At 36.0% G+C, this 22,829-nt stretch overlaps 1 protein-coding gene across 10 annotated transcripts in view; it reads left to right on the forward strand.

Annotated features, from left to right (window-relative positions):
* Nucleotides 1-22,829, forward strand: part of LOC136834264 (tubulin polyglutamylase ttll-4-like) — a 96,148-nt gene that overhangs the window by 27,818 nt on the left and 45,501 nt on the right. For all 10 annotated transcript variants that reach the window (XM_067096624.1, XM_067096677.1, XM_067096652.1 and 7 more), the window contains 10 exons: nt 10,057-10,176; nt 10,326-10,547; nt 10,657-10,825; nt 11,259-11,391; nt 18,376-18,553; nt 19,627-19,784; nt 21,264-21,379; nt 21,723-21,918; nt 22,359-22,454; nt 22,629-22,753. In XM_067096624.1, the coding sequence (XP_066952725.1) occupies nt 10,057-10,176; nt 10,326-10,547; nt 10,657-10,825; nt 11,259-11,391; nt 18,376-18,553; nt 19,627-19,784; nt 21,264-21,379; nt 21,723-21,918; nt 22,359-22,454; nt 22,629-22,753 (1,513 nt within the window). The remainder of the gene's footprint in view (nt 1-10,056; nt 10,177-10,325; nt 10,548-10,656; nt 10,826-11,258; nt 11,392-18,375; nt 18,554-19,626; nt 19,785-21,263; nt 21,380-21,722; nt 21,919-22,358; nt 22,455-22,628; nt 22,754-22,829) is intronic.

Here is a 22,829-nt window from a genome sequence, read left to right on the forward strand (position 1 = left end):
GGTTATTACACAAATAGTAATACCAGAAAGTTACCTCACTTTGACCAGATACTTGAAACCTCATAACAAAGATATTAAGACGGAATACTCTAAAGGTACAGTGATCCCATAAAACTTACTTATCACTTGAGAAAATCAATGTAACTTTATCAGGTTATGGGTGAGGTAACAATTAGTAGGTTATATCCAGACTAGTGGAAAATGGGTATCACTTCAACAAACACTGTAATGGTTTCTCTGGTTCTATTTTATCTAGATAAGTCTCAGGTGAACAAACAGATATATCACTTAACTTGTACACATTCGTCAATTTCTCTAATTACTGATAGTAAAAATGAAATGCTGTGTTTTTTAAACTTTAAACAAACAGGGTTATGTCAAAGTTCAAAATTTATATGCAGAGTTCACAATCTCAAAAAGATTTACTATTAATTGATAACAGTGTAAGATTTAGTTATTTCTTAATTAAGTTTAATTCACAAAACTTTAATTTATTAAGAAAGCAATTTGGTTAATTAAGATTCAAACCATTAATTATCACTCAAGTTTTAAACATATACCTGATTAATTACACTCAACACAAGTGTTCACCAAAATATTACTGACTGGAATCCGCATAAATATTTTCTGAAATCTCAATAATAAGTATGCACTAACAAAATGCCAAGTAATCACCAGCACAAAACTTTGTAAACCACTAATAATAAAATAGAGTAATATGATAGCACAGACATATAAGAATGAAATATGCAAAAATTGAAATATACCAATAGCAATTTCCTAGGACAAAAATATGTTTAAAGATTATATCAATCTTTCAAAAGATTACCTTCACTTTAAAAAAGGTTAGACTCACGTCTTTCTAAGACTTTCTCAAAGACAACACTGCCAAGTCACAATGATATATAATTAGCAGCAAGACACATTAGAACTCACAATAAGAGATATGTTCATCTCTTATCAAAATAATAATTCTCTTTCACCTAGAACATCACTTTAACTCTTAACATAATAAAATCAGTAATCATCACATTACCTTCTTTAGGTGGTACACCATTACACACTTTACACAATGCTTGCACAAAATAATATCTCAGATCACCTCTTACAAAATGAATACACTTCTTGGGTGAGTTTAACAAAACTTTTACAAACAAGAAAGCAGCCAGTGACCCTCATACATGAATGGAATTATTGAGAGAGAGAGAGATGCTTATCCCAGGGACCCCTTTTTCTGACTGAGTGACTCTGGATCAGCACTGCACTTTTATCTTTAAACCCTCCCAGAATACATGATACATAAAGTGTACATACATTATACATACAGGTATACATGTATGGTATACATACAGGACTTTAAGGCCCAGAAGGAAATATGCCAGGGCTCTTAACTCTATGATGGACATTTCCTTCGACACTTATACACTTGAACAAACCAAAGGAAGGTATTTTGGACCCAAAACTGGCCGGCTGTCAACATGTCAACTTCGACTACCTCACACACTTATTCTCTTTCTCAGATTATGAAAAAAATAAGCACAGACACAGATAATGATTTCAGAATAGGCATACAGAACAAACATGTAACAGGCAATTCGCCGATAGCTGTCAAGCCATCAGATAAGTCAAGAGGACCTTGCCTTTCTCCAAATACGACTTTCTGAACACCAACAACTGTGTAAATATATGCGGAAAACGCTCTCTCCACAACACGCTAAGAATTCGTTTTAATATACTAAACAAATGGAAAAAACACATCAAAACATTTTAAGATTACATGATACACAATTTATCTGTAAGAAAAAGACATTTTCAAATTATATCATCACAGAAAATGACGAATCTGCAAGCAAAACATCAAAAACTTCACAGAGATACATATTACACTTGTGGAATGGTTTTATATATTATAACACCTTATAATATATACATATACATATATATATATATATATATATATATATATCAGCAATAAGTCACCAAACTGCACAACTGTGACAATATATCATGAACAACCACATGAAAGGTGAAAATTAAAGACCAGGTACCAAAGCGCTTTCGTGCATTGCGTACACTTCTTGTACCCAAGAAGTGTACGCAATACATAAAGCGCTTGGTACCTGGTCTTTAATTTTCACCTTTCATGTGATTAATGTATATATATATATATATATATATATATATATATATATATATATATATATATATATATATATATATATATATATATATGTATGTGTATACACACACACATACATACTTGTACAGGCAGTTCCTGGTTATTGGCGGGGGTTCCATTCTGAAGGTGTGATGATAACCAAAAGTCACCAATTTTTAGTGATTTTCGGTTATCGGCGCCTCTGTTAGGTATGTATCAGCGCCAGTACCCAATTATCGGCACTGATAACTGGAAATTGGTGATTTTCAGCGCCGAAAATTGCCAAGTTTCGTCGCTAGACAAGCACTGTAAAACCAGATCGCCGTTAGCCGAGGACTGCCTGTATATATATACAGTAAATTATATATATATATATATATATAGTAAACCCCTGTATCGCAGGGGATGCATACAAACAGGAACTGTCCTACTTATGATGGGGTTAGGTTCCAAAAAACTCATCATTTATTGGAAAAAAGGTATCTTGAATATAACCTAGTCTACACCAGCGTATTCAGTACCATATATACATATATGGTAGCCTAGCCTACACTATTAACCCTTTAACGCCAAAGCCCTATTTACAAAAACATCTCCCGTATGCTGGCGGCGTTCGGCAAGTTAGCGCCGAAGCGGAAAAAAAGTTTTTTTCAAAAAATCACAGCACGCTTAGTTTTTAAGATTAAGAGTTCATTTGTGGCTCATTTTTTTGTCATTGCCTGAAGTTTAGTATGCAACCATCAGAAATGAAAAAAATATCATTATCATATAGCCTATAAATATTGGAATATATGACAGCGAAAAAAAAAAACTCGTATATAATTGTATACAAATCGCGCTGTAAGCAAAATGGTTAAAGCTAATGACTTAATTTTTTTTAGTTGTATTGTACACTAAATTGCGATGATTTTGGTATATAACAAATTTTAAAACGATCAAAGCAACACAGAGAAAATATTATCACAAAATGATGCATGAATTCGTAACACACGGACTTTTTTTTTTTTTTTTTTTTTTTTTTTTTTTTTTTTTTTCAAAAATTCACCATAAATCGAAATATTGTGCTAGAGACTTCCCGTTTGTTGAAAAAATTAAGCTAATTGATTGAATATTACTAGACTGTAAGTGTTTTAGCTTACAATTGCAGTTTTCGACCATTTCGGTCGAGTTAAAGTTGACCGAAAGTCTAATTTTTTCTATTTATCGTGATTTATATGAAAATATTTCAAAACTGATAAAAGCTACAACCATGAGTTATTTTTTGTTGTATTGTAAATGAAATTGCGCACATTTTCATATATAAAACTTTATGTATCGACTAATATAAAACGGTGGAAATATTAAGACAACGAGACGAAAGAATTTCTGAGATGTTCGGCCGAGTTACCGCGCAGACGAAAGGAAAATGTTTTTTTTTTTTAAATTCACCATAAATCGAAATATTGTGCTAGAGACTTCCAATTTATTGCAAAATGAAGGTAAACGATTGAATATTACTAGAATGTAAGAGTTTTAGCTTACAATTGCGTTTTTTACCATTTCGGTCGAGTTAAAGTTCACTGAAGGTTGAAATTTTGGCAGTTATCGTGATTTATGTGAAAATATTTCAAAACTGATAAAAGCTACAACCATGAGCTAATTTCTGTTGTATTCTACATGAAATTGCACACATTTTCATATATAATAGTTTATGTAACGACTATTGTAAAACGATGCAAACATTACGACAACATGACGAAAGAATTTCTGAGATGTTGGCCGAGTTAAGCGTGGCGCAGAGCGTAAGGAAAAAATTTTTTTTCAGAAATTCACCATAAATCGAAATATTGTGCTAGAGACTTCCAGTTTGTTGCAAAATGAAGGTACATGATTGAATATTACTAGAATGTAAGAGTTTTAGCTTATAATTGCGTTTTTTTATCATTTCGGTCGAGTTAAAGTTGACCGAAGGTTGAAATTTTGGCAGTTATCGTGATTTATATGAAAATATTTCAAAACTGATAAAAGCTACAATCATGAGTTATTTTCTGTTGTATTCTACATGAAATTGTGCACATTTCCATATATAAAACTTTATGTAACGACTAATATAAAGCAGTGCAAACATTACGACAACGTGACGAAAAGAATTTCTAAATGGACGTAAGGAAAAAGTTTTTTCAAAAATTCACCATAAATCAAAATATTGTGCTAGAGACTTCCAATTGGTTGCAAAATGAAGGTACATGATTGAATATTACTAGAATGTAAGAGTTTTAGCTTATAATTGCGTTTTTTTACCATTTCGGTCGAGTCAAACTTGACCGAAGGTTGAAATTTTGGCAGTTATCGTGATTTATATGAAAATATTTCAAAACTGATAAAAGCTACAACCATGAGTTATTTTCTGTTGTATTGTACATGAAATTTCGCACATTTTCATATATAAAACTTTATGTAACGGCTAATATAGAACAGTGCAAAAATTACGACAAAATGACGAAAAGAATTTCTGAAATTTTCGGCGAGTTACATGTGGCGTAAGAAAAAGTTTTTTCAAAAATTCACCATAAATCGAAATATTGTGCTAGAGACTTCCAATTTGTTTGCAAAATGAAGGTACATGTTTGAATATTACTAGAATGTAAGAGTTTTAGCTTACAATTGCGTTTTTCGACCATTTCGGTCGAGTCAAAGTTGACCGAAGGTTGAAATTTTTTGTAGTCGACGTTTGCTACGTCCACTCGGCATTCAACAGACAATTTTAGGCGACGTTTGCTACGTCCAACAGGCGTTTAAGGGTTAAGTATACTCTGTACATGCACAGTTTAGTAGGTGTTAATATCAGCTAATTTTGGAGGCTCATGCAGAGTGACTTATGATAATTCAATACAAAGAGAAATTGAATAACAAATAAGAATTAGCTTAGCCTACACTGTGGTATTATCGTATACATATACGGTAGCTTAACCTACATTATACTGTACTCTATATTCACATAATATCATATACAAACATCAACATAATGAATATGCATCTCTTCCATGTATCTTAAAATGCTATGCCTTAATTCACTGTATCCAATAATATTGTATATATATATAGTCTTATATTGTTTATGTATTATAAATTGCGATCAGTGTTTTGCTCTGGAAATCAATTACGCGGGAAGTTTATTTTGCCTTATTTAACTCGGTTCAGAGCGCTTTTCATGCTTCTAGTTAGCATAAATGAATCTCTAGGTACTTTATTTATATGGGTAAAGGTTATTTTTTGTTATACGAAATGTTTTTAAGTTGAAATATAACTTACATACATCTCGTTGTGAAATTAATTAGCTATTTTTTTCTTTAATAGATGACATTGGCTGTTTTGGGGGCGTTTGTTTTGTGTAAAAAAAATAAAGATTCTGTTTGCAATTTTCACTTGACTTCATCATAATACGAGCTTTACATATTTATCGTTTATCGGCATAAAAATAGCAGTAATGTGTTCTTTCATGCCCAGTAGTTTTGATTAAAGTACTCTCTCTCTAAATTTAATTACAGTCAAGTTTCATCCATGTTGCCAATGCACGATAATTTATAGTCATTAGCAGCTTGAACATTGTTTTCTCAGCTTCAGCTACAACTTGCAGCTTAAATTTAGCAGTATATTTCCTTGCCGATCTTTTATCCATACCGAATAAGGGTATAATGTAAAAATATATCAGTCCTATTCTACTTAATGTCATTTGTACTATAACTACGGTAGTTGTTTATTACTGTACAATGGTTGAAATACAAGCAAAAGGGCTGTTGTTATCTGATTCGGTGATAAGCAAAACAACAGTTTCTTGGTCGGTTGTTTATGGCTGTACGCATTTATGCAAGAGTATAACGTTACTGGCAATACTTTTATCATTCTCTTTTACTTTTTTAACTAGATGATGGGATAAAGAGACGCCCTGCGCCCGCACGAAATTTAAAAATATTTTATAAACATTGTCGTATCAGTATTAATTGCGTACCTCATTGCAAAATGGAATTATCGCAAAGCGAATTATTGTAACTCAAGCACTACCTGAGTATTTTAAGTTTTATCACAAAAAGTGCATTTAGTCATGAAAAGAGATGAAAATACCATAATTATTAATAAATATTTCTCAGTGAAAAATACCATGAATTGGCGAATTTCAGTGAATAATGCGTATATATGTTCCATAGAGAAATCCGCGAATAGGTGAGTCCGTGAAACGTGAGGCTGCGAATACGGGGGTTTTGCCGTATATATACAGGCAGTCCCCAGTTATCATCAGGGGTTTCGTTCCTGATGGTGTGATGATAACCGGAAATCTTGGATAATAGCGCTGATAACCGGGGATTGGTGCTGCTGTTAAGTGGGGATCGGCTCATATCGGTGCTGAAAATCCAGTTATTGTCATTGCTAGACAAGCCCCACAAAACCGGATTGCCGATAACTGGCGACTGCCAGTATATATATACATATAAATATACACATAATGTTACATGCAGTATGCTATTAATCTAATTTTTCATAATTATTGATTAGTTTCTTGTGCTATGTGCTATGGATTGAAATGTTATTAGAGCTCCATTGTTGGCCATTGGCCAAGATTTCATGCATACACAAAAATTATTCAGACTTTGCTTGAACAATGTGACTACCTATTTTTTCATGAAATCAGTTATTTTCCTAAATAATTAGTACTGCACCTTTCTGAAGATGTTTTTATTGGACATATAGCCTTTATAATTAGCACTGTACATTTATGAAGATGTTCTTAATGAATTTAGTAGTTGTTTTCCCCAAACCTACAGTGTAAAACAGAGAGTGCATCTCGGAACTCTCTTGATAGATTTTAGAAACTCCTATTGACATGCACTAGATCCGATTTTAGAGATGAGTAATGCATCTGTTGATAGATGCGTCAGGTTGTTTCACTTTAGAGATCCTGTATATTTACAAAAGCCACTCACTGTGTTTCACTTATAGAGATCCTGTATATTTACAAAAGCCACTCGGTGCACTGTGCCAGCTGCAAGTCTTACAAACACATTTTTGGAACTAGAACTGTGTTGGTGTATGCTCTTATTGTTATTTATAATTCAGAAGATGAAACCTGTTCATATGGAACAAGCCCACAGTGGCCATTGACTGGGCATTCAAACTTCCAAAGAATATGGTGTTCATAGGAAGAAGTAAGAGGAGGGAAAGGGAAATACAGAAAGAAGAGATCTTACTAAAATGAAAAAAATAAATTAATGAATAGATAAAAATGTATTAAAATGCAAGGAGAATAGTATTAGGGTGGTAATGCATTGCATCTTCTCTTGAACATGTGAAGTTCCAATTGCACGGCATCCTCGGGGAGGCTGTTCCACAGTCCAACAGTGTGAGGAATGAAGGACCTCTGGAACTGAGAAGTTCGACAGCTAGGCACACTTATTGCATGTTGGTGCTGGAGTTCAGTGAATCTGGTTGCTCTCAGCAGGAAAAGGGGATCAGGGATCAATTGTGAATGTGAAAGATCTGTGTTAAAATATAACTTATGAAAAATTGACAAACAAGAATGGTCCAAGTCATAACTGCCAATGTTGAGAAACAGAAAGCTACCTCCATGAACCATTCTTATCTAAAAGAGATAAATCTCTGGCGGAAGCAGATATCGACACCAGATAATGGTATTCTAGTAAAGGAAGGAAAAATGACCTAAAACGGGTTGCAATGATTTTATCACTTATAAACATATGAGGTCTTATGAACAGTACTGAACATTTGTGCTGCATTTGCTGAAACTTACATTAGATGTTTCTCAAAAGTAAGATGTGAGTCAAAAGTTACTTTAGAATAGTTAAAGCTTCAGACTCATTCAGCAAAGTCCCATCCACCTGAAGAGGAGGATGGGGTGGAAAATCTGTATGAGATTACTAATCAAAAGTGTTTCCGTTTTACTGGAGTTCAGCCTCATACCTCACCAACTACACCATTCACTGATCCAGTCCGTGTACCGATTTGGGCTGATAGTAGCTTCATTTCTCAAGTGCTGCATCATTGGCATATTGAACAATCTTGTTTTCCATGCCACATCATCTACATACTGGGGGTATGGCTCTGCTGGTGATCCACTGGCCCAGAAGGGAAAGAAGGCATTCCTGTTTGGCCCTTTCTGACTTGGCATCTATGCATTTTTTCATTAATTTGCTTCAATTTGGTGTATTATGCTTAATGTCGAGTGCATTTTTCACTGAATTAGCAATTTGCCTTTCAGAAATTAGCATGCTTATTGCTACCTTGTGTAGTTGAACACTCACCTTTTTTAGTTTTTATATAAATTTATTATTCACGTATTTCCTCAGATCATGTAATTTCTCCTTGGTTTCCTTAATTTTGCTTCTGTGCTATCATGGGGTTCTTGTCAAGCAAGTTCTGTCCTTTACTTATTCCTTATCAGTTAGTCTGTTTACTTAGAACATTTTATAATTTTTGCCAATGCAGTGTAACCCCTGCCTTTGATTCTCTGTCTGTCTCAGCTGTTCATTGCTTCATAATATGTTTTGCTTTCCTAGTTTTGAAATATTTTATATTTTTTGTATTATTTCCCTAATTGTGGTTGCATTTAGGGATTTATGTGACATTAGCCATACCTCCAACCTACATGTGTGGGTGAGAGTGGATAAGTGTTGCAGCTCCTTTCCTGTAGGGGTCTATGGTGTTCCCCTTGGCAGACCTGGCCAGTGTGTACATGTGTGTGTAGGCTTGACTGTGGATAAGTGGTTCTGCTGTACCCAGAGGCATGTGTACAGTAATCTCTCCTATATCTGTCTGGATTAATACATCCAAGGCCCTGCCAGACAATGGAAATTTCTGATATGGTGAAAAACACTCTATGGATGTAAAACAGCAACCTTGTACCCTCACTCCCCTTCCCTAATCAATACTGCATAACTATGTACTGAATATGCTTATAAACAACAAATAACACTTTATTATACTTATAAATAACACAAAATACACTGTAAAGTACTAAACACAAATTGAAAACCAGGCTGTGCAGTTATAACTATGTAAGGTCTATAAAAAAAAGTTAACATTGAAATTGAAACTCACTCTCTCTCTCTCTCTCTCTCTCTCTCTCTCTCTCTCTCTCTCTCTCTCTCTCTCTCTCTCTCTCTCTCTCTCTCTCAAACAGATATTTAGAAAAAGAATCTCTCTCTCTCTCTCTCTCTCTCTCTCTCTCTCTCTCTCTCTCTCTCTCTCTCTCTCTCTCTCTCTCTCTCTCTCTCTCTCTCTCTCTCTCTAGTCGATCGATCTTCGATGCCTTTCCTTCCCTTCCCTTTCTTTTGGGGTACAATTTAGGCATGTGGTCTTTTCTCCTTGCAAGATATTTCAAGTTGGTGTGACTGGACTTGTTCACATCAAGTAATGGTTATTTAAGATTGATGTGTTCGTAAGTAAGTTTGTGATATTGTAGAAGCAAAATTTTAAAAAAACTGTTTTATCAGATTTGTTTATATTGTGAGTAAATAGGATTTTTCAATATTTGATGAATTCAATAAGCATTTTATCACATCCACCCAATTCATTCTGCGAGAGAATAGTGACACAGTTTTAAATAGTTGTGTAATATATAAAAAGCATTCTTGGCCCATTAGAAATATATTCTATTAATTGTTGGTTTGTGTTTAGAAATTTTCAGACTTCTGCAAAGACAACAGAAAAAATGTCTTTGCAATGAAGTGAAAAAAATTTTTATGGTAATTTTTAAGACCACTATATAATATATTTGTAAAAGAAAGTTCTCTCTGTTAAGTAAGTGAATGGTTTTCTTCAGACTTCTCTTGCCTCAAGAGATCTAGAATAGTTCTGATTTATTAAACATAACTACAGTGCACATTTTGAAATCTTTATTCTTTCAGATGATCAGAGTGTCATAAGCTCAGTTACTGTTGGATCAACGTGCTCATTGCGTTCTGTGGCTAGCGAAGCCCTTAACACCGTGTGTATTAATGAGCATGGAGTAGCTGCAAATGAAGATGGTATGTAGTTTGGTATTGATAACTTACAAGGTGTTTCTAGGAAAATTAGGGTTAAAAGATTTGTTCTGTAGTTGTATGCATAAGTCAGTAATCATGAGAGATGTAGAAATTATAAGTGATGATGTACCAAATTGATTTTTTTTTTCCAGGTTCATTGTTGTATGCTGAAGCACCTGCTCTTACACCTTTGCCGTCCTTAAGTCCTAGTCTATTTTCTCATGTTCCACCCTCAATAAATTTCTGTCAGTACAATGAGAAAACAGTTGAACTTCCTTTGGCTATTGCAAGACTTTTGAAGTGGAGATTTACCAATATTACACCTCTTATTGTTCGAAAAACTATATCAAACTCTGGTTTCAAAATTACAAAAAGTGAGTATTAATTATTATAGTTTTTTAAGCTTATTTGTGAAGTAATGTCATATGGTTTTTAGTCTACTTATTTCCTCCGCCCCCATTAATTAGTATCCTCCTCTAACAGAAACGATGCAGTGGTGTGGAACATGGGGAAAGCACATGAAGAGTCCATGCTTTAAGGGTGTCCGTGAATTTCAGAAAGTGAATCACTTTCCTGGAACTTTCCAGATTGGTCGCAAAGACAAACTGTGGAAGAATTTTTTGAGGTTACAAACTAAGTTTGGGAAGGAAGAGTAAGTTACTGTTTCTTATGTACTGAGAATCAAGCATTCTTTTTTTGTTAATTGAATTTCTCTGAATTGTACTTTAGCTTTATTGAGTAGGATATCTTAACAACAGAATTACTTTACCATCCCTTTTTGCTTTCATCCTTGACCTTTAATATGTAAAGCACATACAGTATGTTCTTCCATGTTTTTGTTGTTCAAGGAAATGTTTTGTGAAAAAGAAAAGAAGCTACTCATACTTCGTGAAAGATTTCAGTGATTCATTTAAAAGTTTACCGTTTGGTTGTAAATCTATTATAAGACTGTACAAGGAATATTTGATAACAGAGAGAGGCTAGAGTTGCTTAGAGTGGATTAGCAGTTGTCTGTTGATTTTTTTAGTATTGCAGTTTTGAATTGGAGATTTAATAGTTTGATTTCTTTGAATTTTTCTTTTCAGGTTTGGCTTCATTCCAAAGACTTTCGTTTTGCCAGGTGATGTCAAAGCTCTGAAAGCTGCTTTTGATAAAGAAGGAGTGAAAAAGAAGTGGATTGTCAAACCCCCAGCATCAGCAAGAGGAACAGGAATTCAGGTTTGTAAATCTTCCATTTCATAGACTAGTTGGAACAGACAGTATGTTTTAAGATGAAATTTGGAGGAAATAGTAATGGAGAGAGAAACCTTGAGTGAGAGTTAGCATTGAAATTCTGCTACAGCAATGGACTGAAGATGATTACAGTAATACATACAAAAGGTTTAAGAGGAGAAAAGTCAAAGAAGAGTGGCCAACACAAAAGAATGAGTTGTACGATTACACCAAGCAAGTCTTGCTTAATAATGTAGATTTACTTTGTTTCGAGCTGATAGCGAGTGAAAAAAGCCAGCTGAAACTTGGAGAAAAAACTGAAATGAATAGGTAAGGAAGGAATGTAGAGAAAATTTTCTGCAAATTGTTGGAAGCAAAAGCAGAATACTTAAGAACTTTGTTGTGGTATTGGATAAAGGAGAGAGAGAGAGAGATATGGTGTTCAAATGAGAAACTTAAAAGTTCAATCCTTCAAGCTCATGCAGAGGATGGAAGAAAAGAGGTTTGTGTGGAAATGGAAGAAGAGGAAGGAGCAAGGGCAAAGGTCGTTAAGAGGTATTGAATTGCAGGTAATAAAAAGATTGGAATTTAGAGGTAAATGAAAAAGTTAAAAATAAGACAACATACAATTTGTCAAAGGCAGTTAGGAATTTGTCATTCAAGTGTTGGCTAGTAGTATTTGGAATCTTCAAAAAGTATTTAAGACTTAATGAGTGAGGAAATAGTATTCTGAGAGTAAATCAGCAATTTTCTGTGCCGAAAATCACGATTTCTGCCTATTGGCACTGATATATACCTAACAGAGGTGCCGATAACCAAAAATCAGCACTTTTCGGCACCCATAACCCCCGAAAATCGCAGAAAAGGCCCCAAAAATCGCTGATTTTTGGTTTGCGGCGATTTACGGTCATCATCACACCCTCAGAAGCGGAACCCCGCCGATAACTGGGGACGATATATATATATATCAGGGAACACTTTCAACGAGGTGCTGACAAATCATGGGTTTGAGACTGTTCCAAGTAGCGACGATGGTGGCCTTGAGTTTGCAGTCAACTTTCTGCAAATGTTGTTTAATGAGCGACCACAGAATGTCAGTGGGACTAAAATCAGGGGAATTAGGGGGCCCGTCACTTAAAAGCGCCACACCACAATCCTGCAACCAGTTCTTAATCAGTAGCGTCGTTTGGCAGTGTGCACTGTCTTGCTGAAGGATCGAAGCACCTGTCTTCTCAAAACTCCCCTCTAAATACTCATTAAACACAACATAATAAATGTGCTGGTTCAGTCGTTACATTATTTTAAAAATACACAATTCCCCAACTCCCTCATAACCCATAGAACCCCATACCATCAAACGTTTGGGGAACTTTTCGCAAGGACGAATAAGTTTGTCATTGTACTTGTTGAGGCGGGGACTTCGCCAAACTTTCATCAAGATAAAGAAGAAGCTTCCCGAACAATGAAATGTGGATTCGTCAGTGAACAACTCTCATTTCCGGTCATTCACATCCCATTTACCAACCTTATTAAAAAACAACTTTTGTTTCTTAATATGGGCGTCAGTTAGCTTGCTCTTCTTAGGAGCCACAACACTTTTGAATCCCAACTTGTCTGATAAGTACGTCTGTAAAGTACGTACTTTACACTTTCCTAAAATTTCAGGATTTTCTTCCCTGAATTGACGAGCACTGTGTGTGGGATGAAGCTCTGCTTCCCTTTTCAGATTTGAAATAGATTGTTCAGATAACAATGGGGGCCTCCCAGACTTCTTGGCAGGGAGGGGTACCTCTTTCCCCCCCTGACTACTTTTGCCTCGCGACAATGTTCTTGACTGTTCTACACTTCACATCCGTCTGCCGAACAATTTCAGCGGTATTTAAACCTAATTCAAAGCATTGAATGACCCTTACACGATCATCCCTAGCAGTATAACTACCCACCATTACACATAAAGGCACAGGGGATGGCAACACCGGGAAAAAAACAAGTCCTGACAGGAGCTCAAGCAGCAAAACACCACTGCTAATGAGCTACTAATCCGTTATTATTTGAATTTATTTCCTCAGTCAAGGATACAGTGGAAACGATGAAAGGAGGCAATTAGTCATTTTTTGTCTCAGGAATTTTCCGTGACTGATATGGAGGATTCCTTAAAATGCTGAAAGTTTTTTCACAACCCCTAGGGGTGAAAAGACTTTCGGTGCAGACCGTATATATTTCAACTATTGAAACTAATGGCAATTTTCAGTTTTTGACTTTATGGTCCCACTCTTTTGTTTGTGTTGCGGTTTGCTAGCTTTTGTGGGGAAACGAAAACATTTACTGAATGTTTTTAAGCTTGGAGTGTATGGTGAACATTTTTTTTATTTATAGCCTTAAAAGTACTACTTGTTCATTGTGAAACACAGAAGGCCATTTTACTCGTTTTTTTCTGTTAGCCAGTAGCGGGGGAATAAAAATATGTCTTGATGGGCCTAGTCCTTTGCAAGTCACAGGTCCCCTTTATCAGTAACAAAAGACAAAGCCAGTAAGGAGAAGGGCATAGTATTGAAGTTCTGGTGACCAGGTATGTCTGTCTCTGCGAAAAAGAAAAAAGATGAGCGTAGTAAGAAGCCCCACAGACAGCCACACTTTCATTTGTATGCATGACCTTCCCAGAGTGGTATGAAGCTCCCCAATTTGAAGCCAGTGCCAGGAGGAAGACCATCTTGAAGACAGTTTTGGGAAAAATTCTCCATTTGTAGTCATGAGCAGGATCAGTATGCTAGCAGCGAGTAATGCAAGACTGGGTTCAGGTGACCTGTGATTCAACAAGTATTTGCATTTAAAAGTAAGATTATACACAACTCTCTGTATTGCTAGAAGCACATGAATCATGGTTTGACACTGAAAACTATATATAAAAGATTTTGTCTAAGAATAAAGCTCAAAAGAAGAATATTAGGATTACAGATATTTCATATGTTAGGTTTGTTAGGAAAAATACAAATTACTTTAGAATTTGGTATTTTAAGAACAAAAACTTAGTAAACAGTGTTCAGATAATAAAAAACAAGGAATGAGTTACAGAAACCCTCCTCCAATGGAAATTATCCAAAATTAAGCATGTGAAATTTGAAACATAATGGAGTAAAAGTGGATTGGCTAAGATTGATTAAAATGAGATGAAGTAATAAAGTGTTGAAGAGCCTAAGAATACTTCAGAACAGTACTGGAAGGTGTTACTAATGATGATGTCAGCTATATAGAGGGATACTTAAAAGTCAGCTGGATGCATATAAATATCACAGGCTAGAGTTGTGCTTGTGCTGTTGAAAATTTCCTTGTCTGTAGATAAAGTCCGATGATCATAGGATTTTTGGGACAAAAATAAATTTGCACAGCTGAAGAGGTTGAGATGTGATAGATTTAAAAAGTAAAGTCAGTTTGGCCTCCTGCAGAAGGAATCTTTAATCAGCTGCTAGAGAAATACCATGCTGAAGTTTCACTGTAGATATGTAGATCTTGAGAAGGAAGAGAGGCAGTTATATGTACTGTACATTAACAAAGAGGCTACCAGGACACATTGAGCAGTTTTCTGTGATATACTGTATCATGAAAGTGCTGTCACACAGTACATGTTATGGCATTTGTTTGCATCTTGATGTCAGAGTTCACCCAAAACAGCGAGTAGTGGCAGCTAAAGTGAAGGTACCCCTCACCATATTGCAGTAAAACAAAAAAAGAGTAACTGGTGCTGTTAGTATTGTATTTTATAACCTCCTTGAAACAATTTAATCTTTTAATTATTGGTGCATAGGAATAGCTTGGGGTTTTAGAGTAGGATAGGGCTATAATGTGGAAGCTAGTCTTTTTAAGCCACATCTAATGAAAGTTAGCAGTTGTCTTATAAACATAGTTTGTTCTTACAGGGAACAAACCTGGGGTCTTAACATCAGGATAAATCTAGTGCCAGCTGGAACTGGTAAAAAATTTAATAGAACTGTATATGCAAGGAACTGGTGGCATCTGTCCTCTGTCATGAGTTAGGTGGAACAACCACTGACCCAAGCTGGAACTCGTGATGTATCAGTATTCTATTAACTTCCTTTGAGTGAGGACATCTTGCTCTTTCTCTCTTCCCTAAAGCCGGTTCTTTGTTTGCCTGTGTTTTCTTTGTGTGTTTCAGTGTTAAGGAGTTGTGTGCTTGTGGGGAAGAGTTGTATTCATCATAGATACCCAAAACCCTGCTAGCTCCATCTTTGGTTCTCGTGCACTTCAGAGGTTGTGCCCTGGTGCTGGAGGATTCCCTTCTTCTCGCTTCCTAGTCTCCATGGATACAGTTCCACATTCAACGTGCAGTAGTTGCAGAGCAAGTGTATGCAGTGTCACTAATCCTTGTTCAGAATGTTGTTCTTGGTTGGTGGATCAGTGGAAGAGGTTCTCCGAGAAGGGTCAGCACAAGAGGAAGACGAAGACACCAGCCTTGTTGGTTGATTCTGCATCTCCTTCTTCATGTTTTCAGCCTCCTCTTGAGGCTTCCCCTTCTTTTGAGAGGCCAGTTCCAGTTGCTTCACCTTCTGTATTAGATTTTTCCCATATCCCTTTCTGTTCTTCCAACAATTCATTGAGGAAAGTATGGGGAGGGGTTTCGGGAGAATTTTTGTCTAATTTTACCTCTTTCCCTTTGGGGAGGCAGGCATCGCTATCTTTGTCCCTCTTTCCAGCCTCTGATGCACAGCTGATGGCGAGTGTTTGGGCGTCATTAGGCCTATCAGGAGTACCAACCTTGGATGGCCTGTTGTCTCACTGCTTGACTTCCCGATACCCAGTGCCATCTTCTGTGGCTGTTCCTGCTCCCCCGGGTCTCCACTATATGGGGTCTAGTGCTGTGACATCTAGCAGGACGCGTATGCTACCAACTGCTCATCATTATGGGCCACCCCTTGTTCTGCTGTCAGTGGTACCAACAGCCTCCTCACGTGATTTGTCTGATCTTGTGACGTCACAGCCTTCCCTCAAGTGACATCACCTTCAGCATCGTCAACCTTTGTGACGTCACAGCCTGCTACTACTGTGACGTTGTCTGCTGTGGCGTTTGCGGATTTCGTGGTCAAAGCAGTGTTGGAGAGACTGGATTCGGCGATTGAGGAGAAATGTATTTGTGCTTGTAAGAAGAGGAGACATGAATCTTCTGCATCTTCTTCTTCTTCTTCTTCTCTGTTGTTGCCAATGTCGCGGTCACCTGTGTCCCCTGTACATGCTCCAGTCAAGCGTTGGAGAATGAGGGACTTTGTGTCTGATCCTAATGCCAAGAAAAGAAGGGTCATTTCTACTTCTTCAAGCAGGGATAGTCACATCACAGTCAGGCTTGTTCCAGAATCAGTAGTGGCTCCCAAGTCGTCAACTTTGCATGACCATGGTTCTCCCATGTTTGTTCGTCCTCAGAAGGCTATGGACGTAGGGGATGCTCGAACCTCCTCCACTTTGGCCTAGGGTTGTGACTCTTCGGCCGTGGATGGTGTTGGGACATCTTCAGGAATTGTACGGACATATGTGGGTGATAGCGTTTGTCTGGCAGACTCGGCTATGCAAGGGCCTTTCTTTAAAAGGAGATGTGGTGTTGTGCCTGTCTCTCCTGTTCGGCCTATTAATGTTTGGAGGAAGGATGTCAGTGCTTCGATCAAGAGCTCCCAGGTTGCGGATTCTTCTGATGATATCCGGGCAGATGTGAACAGCCTTGCGGTGTCTAGGCCAGTAGAGGATGGAGATGGTAGTTGTCCGTCAGGCTGTCGATCAAGGTCTCGTTCGCCCAAAGGTGTTTGTAGTTCCTCTTCAGTGAGTCACGTCCAAAGGAGCGTGGGTAGGCTCGGTCGTAATTCGTCTCCGGAACAGTCGGATGTGAGGAATGTACGTCTTTCACAGCTGGGATTGAGGAGCAGATGCCACGGCTGACGTTTGTCTTCCATGGGCTGTGGGCATGACTCTACTAGGCCAGGGAGGATTCTCGTCTGTCGTGCAACAAGGATTCTTCAAGTTCCAGAGTGGATCTTCAGGTGCATAGATCAGATATTTGTTTAGGACATATTATGCATGTGTTAGGCAATAAAAAATTCTTAAGGATATTAAGCAAACAAGATCATTTTATTGAGATAGGTATGACCTTGACATGCTCTTCACACACCCCTTTGAAGAACAGTATGCCATAGTGTCAACTGGGCTCCTGTGAGCACCAGAATGACTGAAAACCCAAACTTACTTGGATGATAAATACAGGAAAGGAAGGTGGATGTGGAAGATAAAACTCTGGAAAGACATGAGTGGCGGAATTTCTGAGGCCCCATGTGCCATGGTGTTGGAAGCAGTGATGATGACAACTTATATATAAGAATAATTGTTGAAGAGGTGAAGAAGGATTGTTATAGTAAAGTAGCACTCACTGCAAGAGGGAGAGAATTTGTTACCTTTATAACACAATGGGTGTGTGACTGGAATCAAGAGGCAATGGGATAATGTACTACATTCTCTAATAAGGAAATAGGAATTGATGGTGAATAAGAACATGTGATTGGTAACAGCAAAAATTTAACATTTAAGACCTGTGATTCTGAAAAATATGATTATTAATGTTGAAGTTCATGACAGAAATGTGCTGAGAAGACCATATCACAAATGAGGATGTAGCATTTACATGTAAAGTTCAGAGGTTGGGAATTAGATAGTTTGGTACAAGGCAGTAATGGTGAATAGCAGTTAGATAGATGTTCGATACAGAAGTGGCTAGATGGTTACAAGTAGAAAGACTCAGAAAATCAGGGAGGTGGAAATAGATAATGACTAACTAGGTGGGAATTAATGATGAAAGTGTAAAAAATTGAAGCGAACATAAAGAATCAGATTTTACTGTAAAGGAAATACTAAGAAAATGTGAAGACTGATGGTGAAAATTTAGTTTGACATACACAAGTTGGTTGAGTTTGAGTTTGAATCCTGTTTTTTCTTTTGCAGGTTGTCCATAAATGGTCACAAGTGCCTACTGAATCATCATTAGTGGTTCAGAGATATATAAGCCGCCCTTACCTCATCAACGATACCAAGTTTGACATGCGTATATATGTCCTCGTCACTTCTTTCCATCCATTACGAATATACCTTTACCAAGATGGACTTGTTAGATTTGCATCAGGTAAGATGAACTCTGTTTGGTGGAGTAACGGTTATTTTTATATACTTAATTGCTCTTGGTTCTTTATCCTAATTTTATTTGATTTTTTTTTACTTTGTTTATCAAGCTACTAGTTTTATGAAGATTTGACCTGTATGTGGTTAATGTAATTTTGCATTTTAATTAGTGATATAAGATACTTATTTTCATGGCTAGAAATTTACAGACTTCATACATACTGTACTGCCAATGTCAAATACCAAAATTTTAGGAATCTAGAATTTGAAATTCGAGATGAATCTGTAGATCACCTACAGATGACAATAAGAATGAGAATGGCTATTGCTAAAGGAAAGATAAGCTTCTAGGGGAAAGACCTCAGAACAGAGAATTATCAAAGTATAATAGATTTGAAATTGACGTTTCAAATCTATTATACTTTCATAATTCTGTGCTCTGAATGAAATGAATGAATAGATTCGAAATGATAAAATATCAGCCAAGGATGTGTGAAGTGGTTACTGATTGGGGTTTATCAGAATCATTGTAGAGTAACACTAGAAATATATTTATCACCTAAACTACAAAAACAGCAGCTTACTCTAGGTTTTGCTTGGTTAAGAAAAAAGCTTGATTTTTTTACAGTAATTAGTAATGCAGTACTGTACTGTACAGCTTTGTGAAGTTCATTGTTATATGTCAAATTACATATAATGTGTTATCATTGAAATATGTTTAATGTAACTGCCAATTTTGAAAGTCTTGTTGAAATTTACCCCCTTAATATTAAGATAGTGTATTGACTCAGATCTGGTTATTTTATAAATATATTAACTGAGATTTGGTTAAGACTTCTTGATATTAATAGTATTAGTTAAACAGATTTTTTCCATGTTGGTAAAATGTTATGGTAAGACATTTGGTGACTGCACAGTACTGAGTTTTGAAAAGCCCTAATGTGCTGCTAAACAAAATTCTTTGTTCCTTAATAATCTAGTGTGGCAATTTTTTTATTAATATGCTGTATGTAAATTATCAGAATTTTATGTTGGCCTTTATTTGAAGTTTTTCTTACAGAGATAATTTTATTACAGTTCAGTACAACAATGCATCTACAAGCTTGAGTGATCGATACATGCACCTAACAAATTACAGCGTCAATAAATCATCATCATCGTACACCCACAATGTTGATGCTGGACAGTGCCAAGGACATAAATGGACTGTCAAGTCACTGTGGGGTTATTTAAAGGCAAGATAATTAATAATGTTATTAAGTACCTATGCACTGGGATCTGTTATGAGATTATATTTTTACAATTTCTTATTCTGAAAATGCTTTTTTTTTTTTTTTTTTTTTTTTTTTTTTTTTTTTTTTTTTTTACATTTAAAGTCCAGATATATGCAATGTATGGTGTTTGACAGTTTTCAATATAGACAGTCCCTGGTTATTGGCACTGATAACTGGGGATCGGCACCAATAACTGGAGATTGGCGCATATCGGCGCCGAAAATCCAGTTATTGTTGTCGCTAGACAAGCCTTGTAAAACTGGTTTGCCAATAACTGGGGACTGCCTGTATTAGTTTTCTTATAAAAGTCTTATGGCTAGCAGGTACTTTTTTAGAAGAATTTAAACTAATTTGTTTTGAAGGGCATTAATACTAGTCAGATAACTGGAGTGGGTGACATCATTCATTGAATGAAATACGCATGTTGGTCGGGGGAGGGGGGCCAGTTTTTTTTATTGTTTATCTTGTGGCTTTCACAGGACATGGCAGACTACTAAGGGTCACTTTCAGTATCTTTTACTGACAGCAGTTTCTTTTGGTTTCCTCCCACACTTTTGTTCAACTTTATTCTAACTCAGCCTTGCCCAGTTTGAATCTAAGAATGTGGAACTGGTCTCATTAAATTTCTTTATAATAATATAAAGCATGTTATATTTACTACGCTTCACGGGTAATAGAGAAATCATAACACCAGTTGTAAAACAAGTTCCAACTTAATTTTATTCAAAGGTCTTGTGACTGGCATTTCCCATTTTTATTCAAATTCTTTTGATTGGCATTTCCCACTTTATTCAAAGGTCTTGCAATTAGTGAAGGATCATCCTTAAAGTTTTTCATAATATGAAGAAAGTTACTCAAAATTTGGAACCTGGTATTAAGGGGCCAGCCGATACGTAAGCAAAGGAAATAAAAAAATATATAAATAAAATTATTCTGTAGATTGAAAGTTTAATATCCCAGATAAAAGTACAAATCATTAAAAACAAGAGTAGAATGTTATTCAAATAAAAATCAGCAACATGAAAATAAAAGGCATCAAAATTCATTGTAGTCTCATGAAAACGAGGGGTTTCCTACAACCACTCTTAAAAACTGTGAAGCATCATTTGTATTTGGTGTTGTGAGAGGGAGAGGTACAGTTGATGCAGTCTTCATAGGACAGATACCGAAAAAGAGGCGGGAAGGTTTCTACTGAATATTGGAAAGCAGTTCAAGGAAATAACAAATGCATGCTGGTCTGGATTTTGTGTGGCGCTGAACCTTCCCCATACGTTGTCAGTTAATACATTAATATATTATAAAACAGGGATGGTGATAGACAAAATCTAGAGCAAAAAGAGGTGTATGTGACCATATACAGTCTCTTTTTATCCTTATGTTACAACATTTTCCACCAAGGATAATTGTAAAGAAATTAATTTTTTCATTTTGATATTTCAGGCTAAAGGTGTAGATACATCTGCCTTGTGGAGTCGCATTGCTGATTTAGCCATAAAGACCATAATAAGTGGAGAACATGACATCATCATAAGGACAAGGAAAAATGTCCGCTCCAGGTAAACTTTCATTTGTAATTGATGAAGAGTTAAAAATTACTTTGGCTTTATGGTGTCCTCAATTTGGTTGGAAAGAAAATGTTACTGTAATGTTAGTAAAATTTATGGGAAACTAGTAGTAAGGCTAGTATTAGGCATTGTTATGATTTGTGCGTGGTGATTAGAAGAGGATGAAATATTGCATAGTGTTGTATAGTTATAGTATAGGTTATAATTTCTTATGACCTATAAAATGAAACTTGGGTTTTTGTAACTGTGGTCATAGTAGTTTACCAACAGAGGATTTGATGTAGACCTGTTCAGTTAGTGATATCTCTAACAAGAGAAGTTGTTTCTTTCACAGGTATTCATGCCATGAACTCTTTGGCTTTGATGTTATTATTGATGAACGCTTAAGGCCTTGGCTGTTGGAGGTGAACATTTCCCCATCACTTCATTCCGCCTCCCCATTAGACCATTCTGTCAAAGGCCCACTTATTGTGGATGTTTTGAATATGGTTTCCTTCCACATTCCAGATAAATTAAGCCAGCAACAGCAGGTATGTGACTGTCCATATTTGGCTAGCCAAATAGTATTCTTTATGCATCTTAATAGATAATTATAAAGATACCATTAAGAATCAAAACTAGAAGATAAGACACAAGAAAACTAGATAAGTAGGAAATGAATAAAATAGTATGGTGATATATTAGTATGATTAGCAAATTGTACATTAAAGCAAAAAGGAAGTAGACAGGGGTAAAGTTCACAAAAATATTATGAAGATATAAGGACCAGTATATAAAACTCAATAGTATTTAGGCCTTCACTGAACCCACCTTCACCACCACATTGGATCACAAACTGGTGTTATCTTGAGCTTAAATGGTTGACATAAGTGAGAATAAAGATTTCCCTTTCATTATTGTTCCTGCTTTTATCCCAAAGGTTCAACATACAGGGAATACCAGGTTAAATTACTTTATTTTTTGTTTGCAGACTAGTTTGCTTACAGAGTTGAATCTTGGGAAAAAAGTGTCAGGACTTTGCCTGGATCGACGTCTTTACACAAGACTTTTAACTCTAGAAGAACAGGTTAGTCACAGGATGCTGCTCAGAAATTGAATGTGTATAATTTAGAATTGTCAATAAAGGTGTAAATAACAAGCAACATTTGTATTCTCATGCATATAATTAGTAATTGTTACTTCTAATGTGCTTTGATATTACTTGTATATTTGTCAACAAATGTATTTTCTTTTTTATCAGCAAAAGCACATAAAAATCAATGCTGCTCCCCGAAGTCAGTACCTGTCAACAGCCATAGAGAACCTTACTTCAGATGATGTTCGTCATCTATTGGTGTCAGAAGATGAACTTCACAGAGCTGGAAAGTATGCATATTATTTATTTGAATTTTGTATAGATATACATAAGCTCTTTGACTAAATCTTTTCATGTGAATAAAGT

This window comes from Macrobrachium rosenbergii, chromosome 4 (genome assembly GCF_040412425.1).
Source record: "Macrobrachium rosenbergii isolate ZJJX-2024 chromosome 4, ASM4041242v1, whole genome shotgun sequence".
NCBI classification, from domain to species: domain Eukaryota; kingdom Metazoa; phylum Arthropoda; class Malacostraca; order Decapoda; family Palaemonidae; genus Macrobrachium; species Macrobrachium rosenbergii.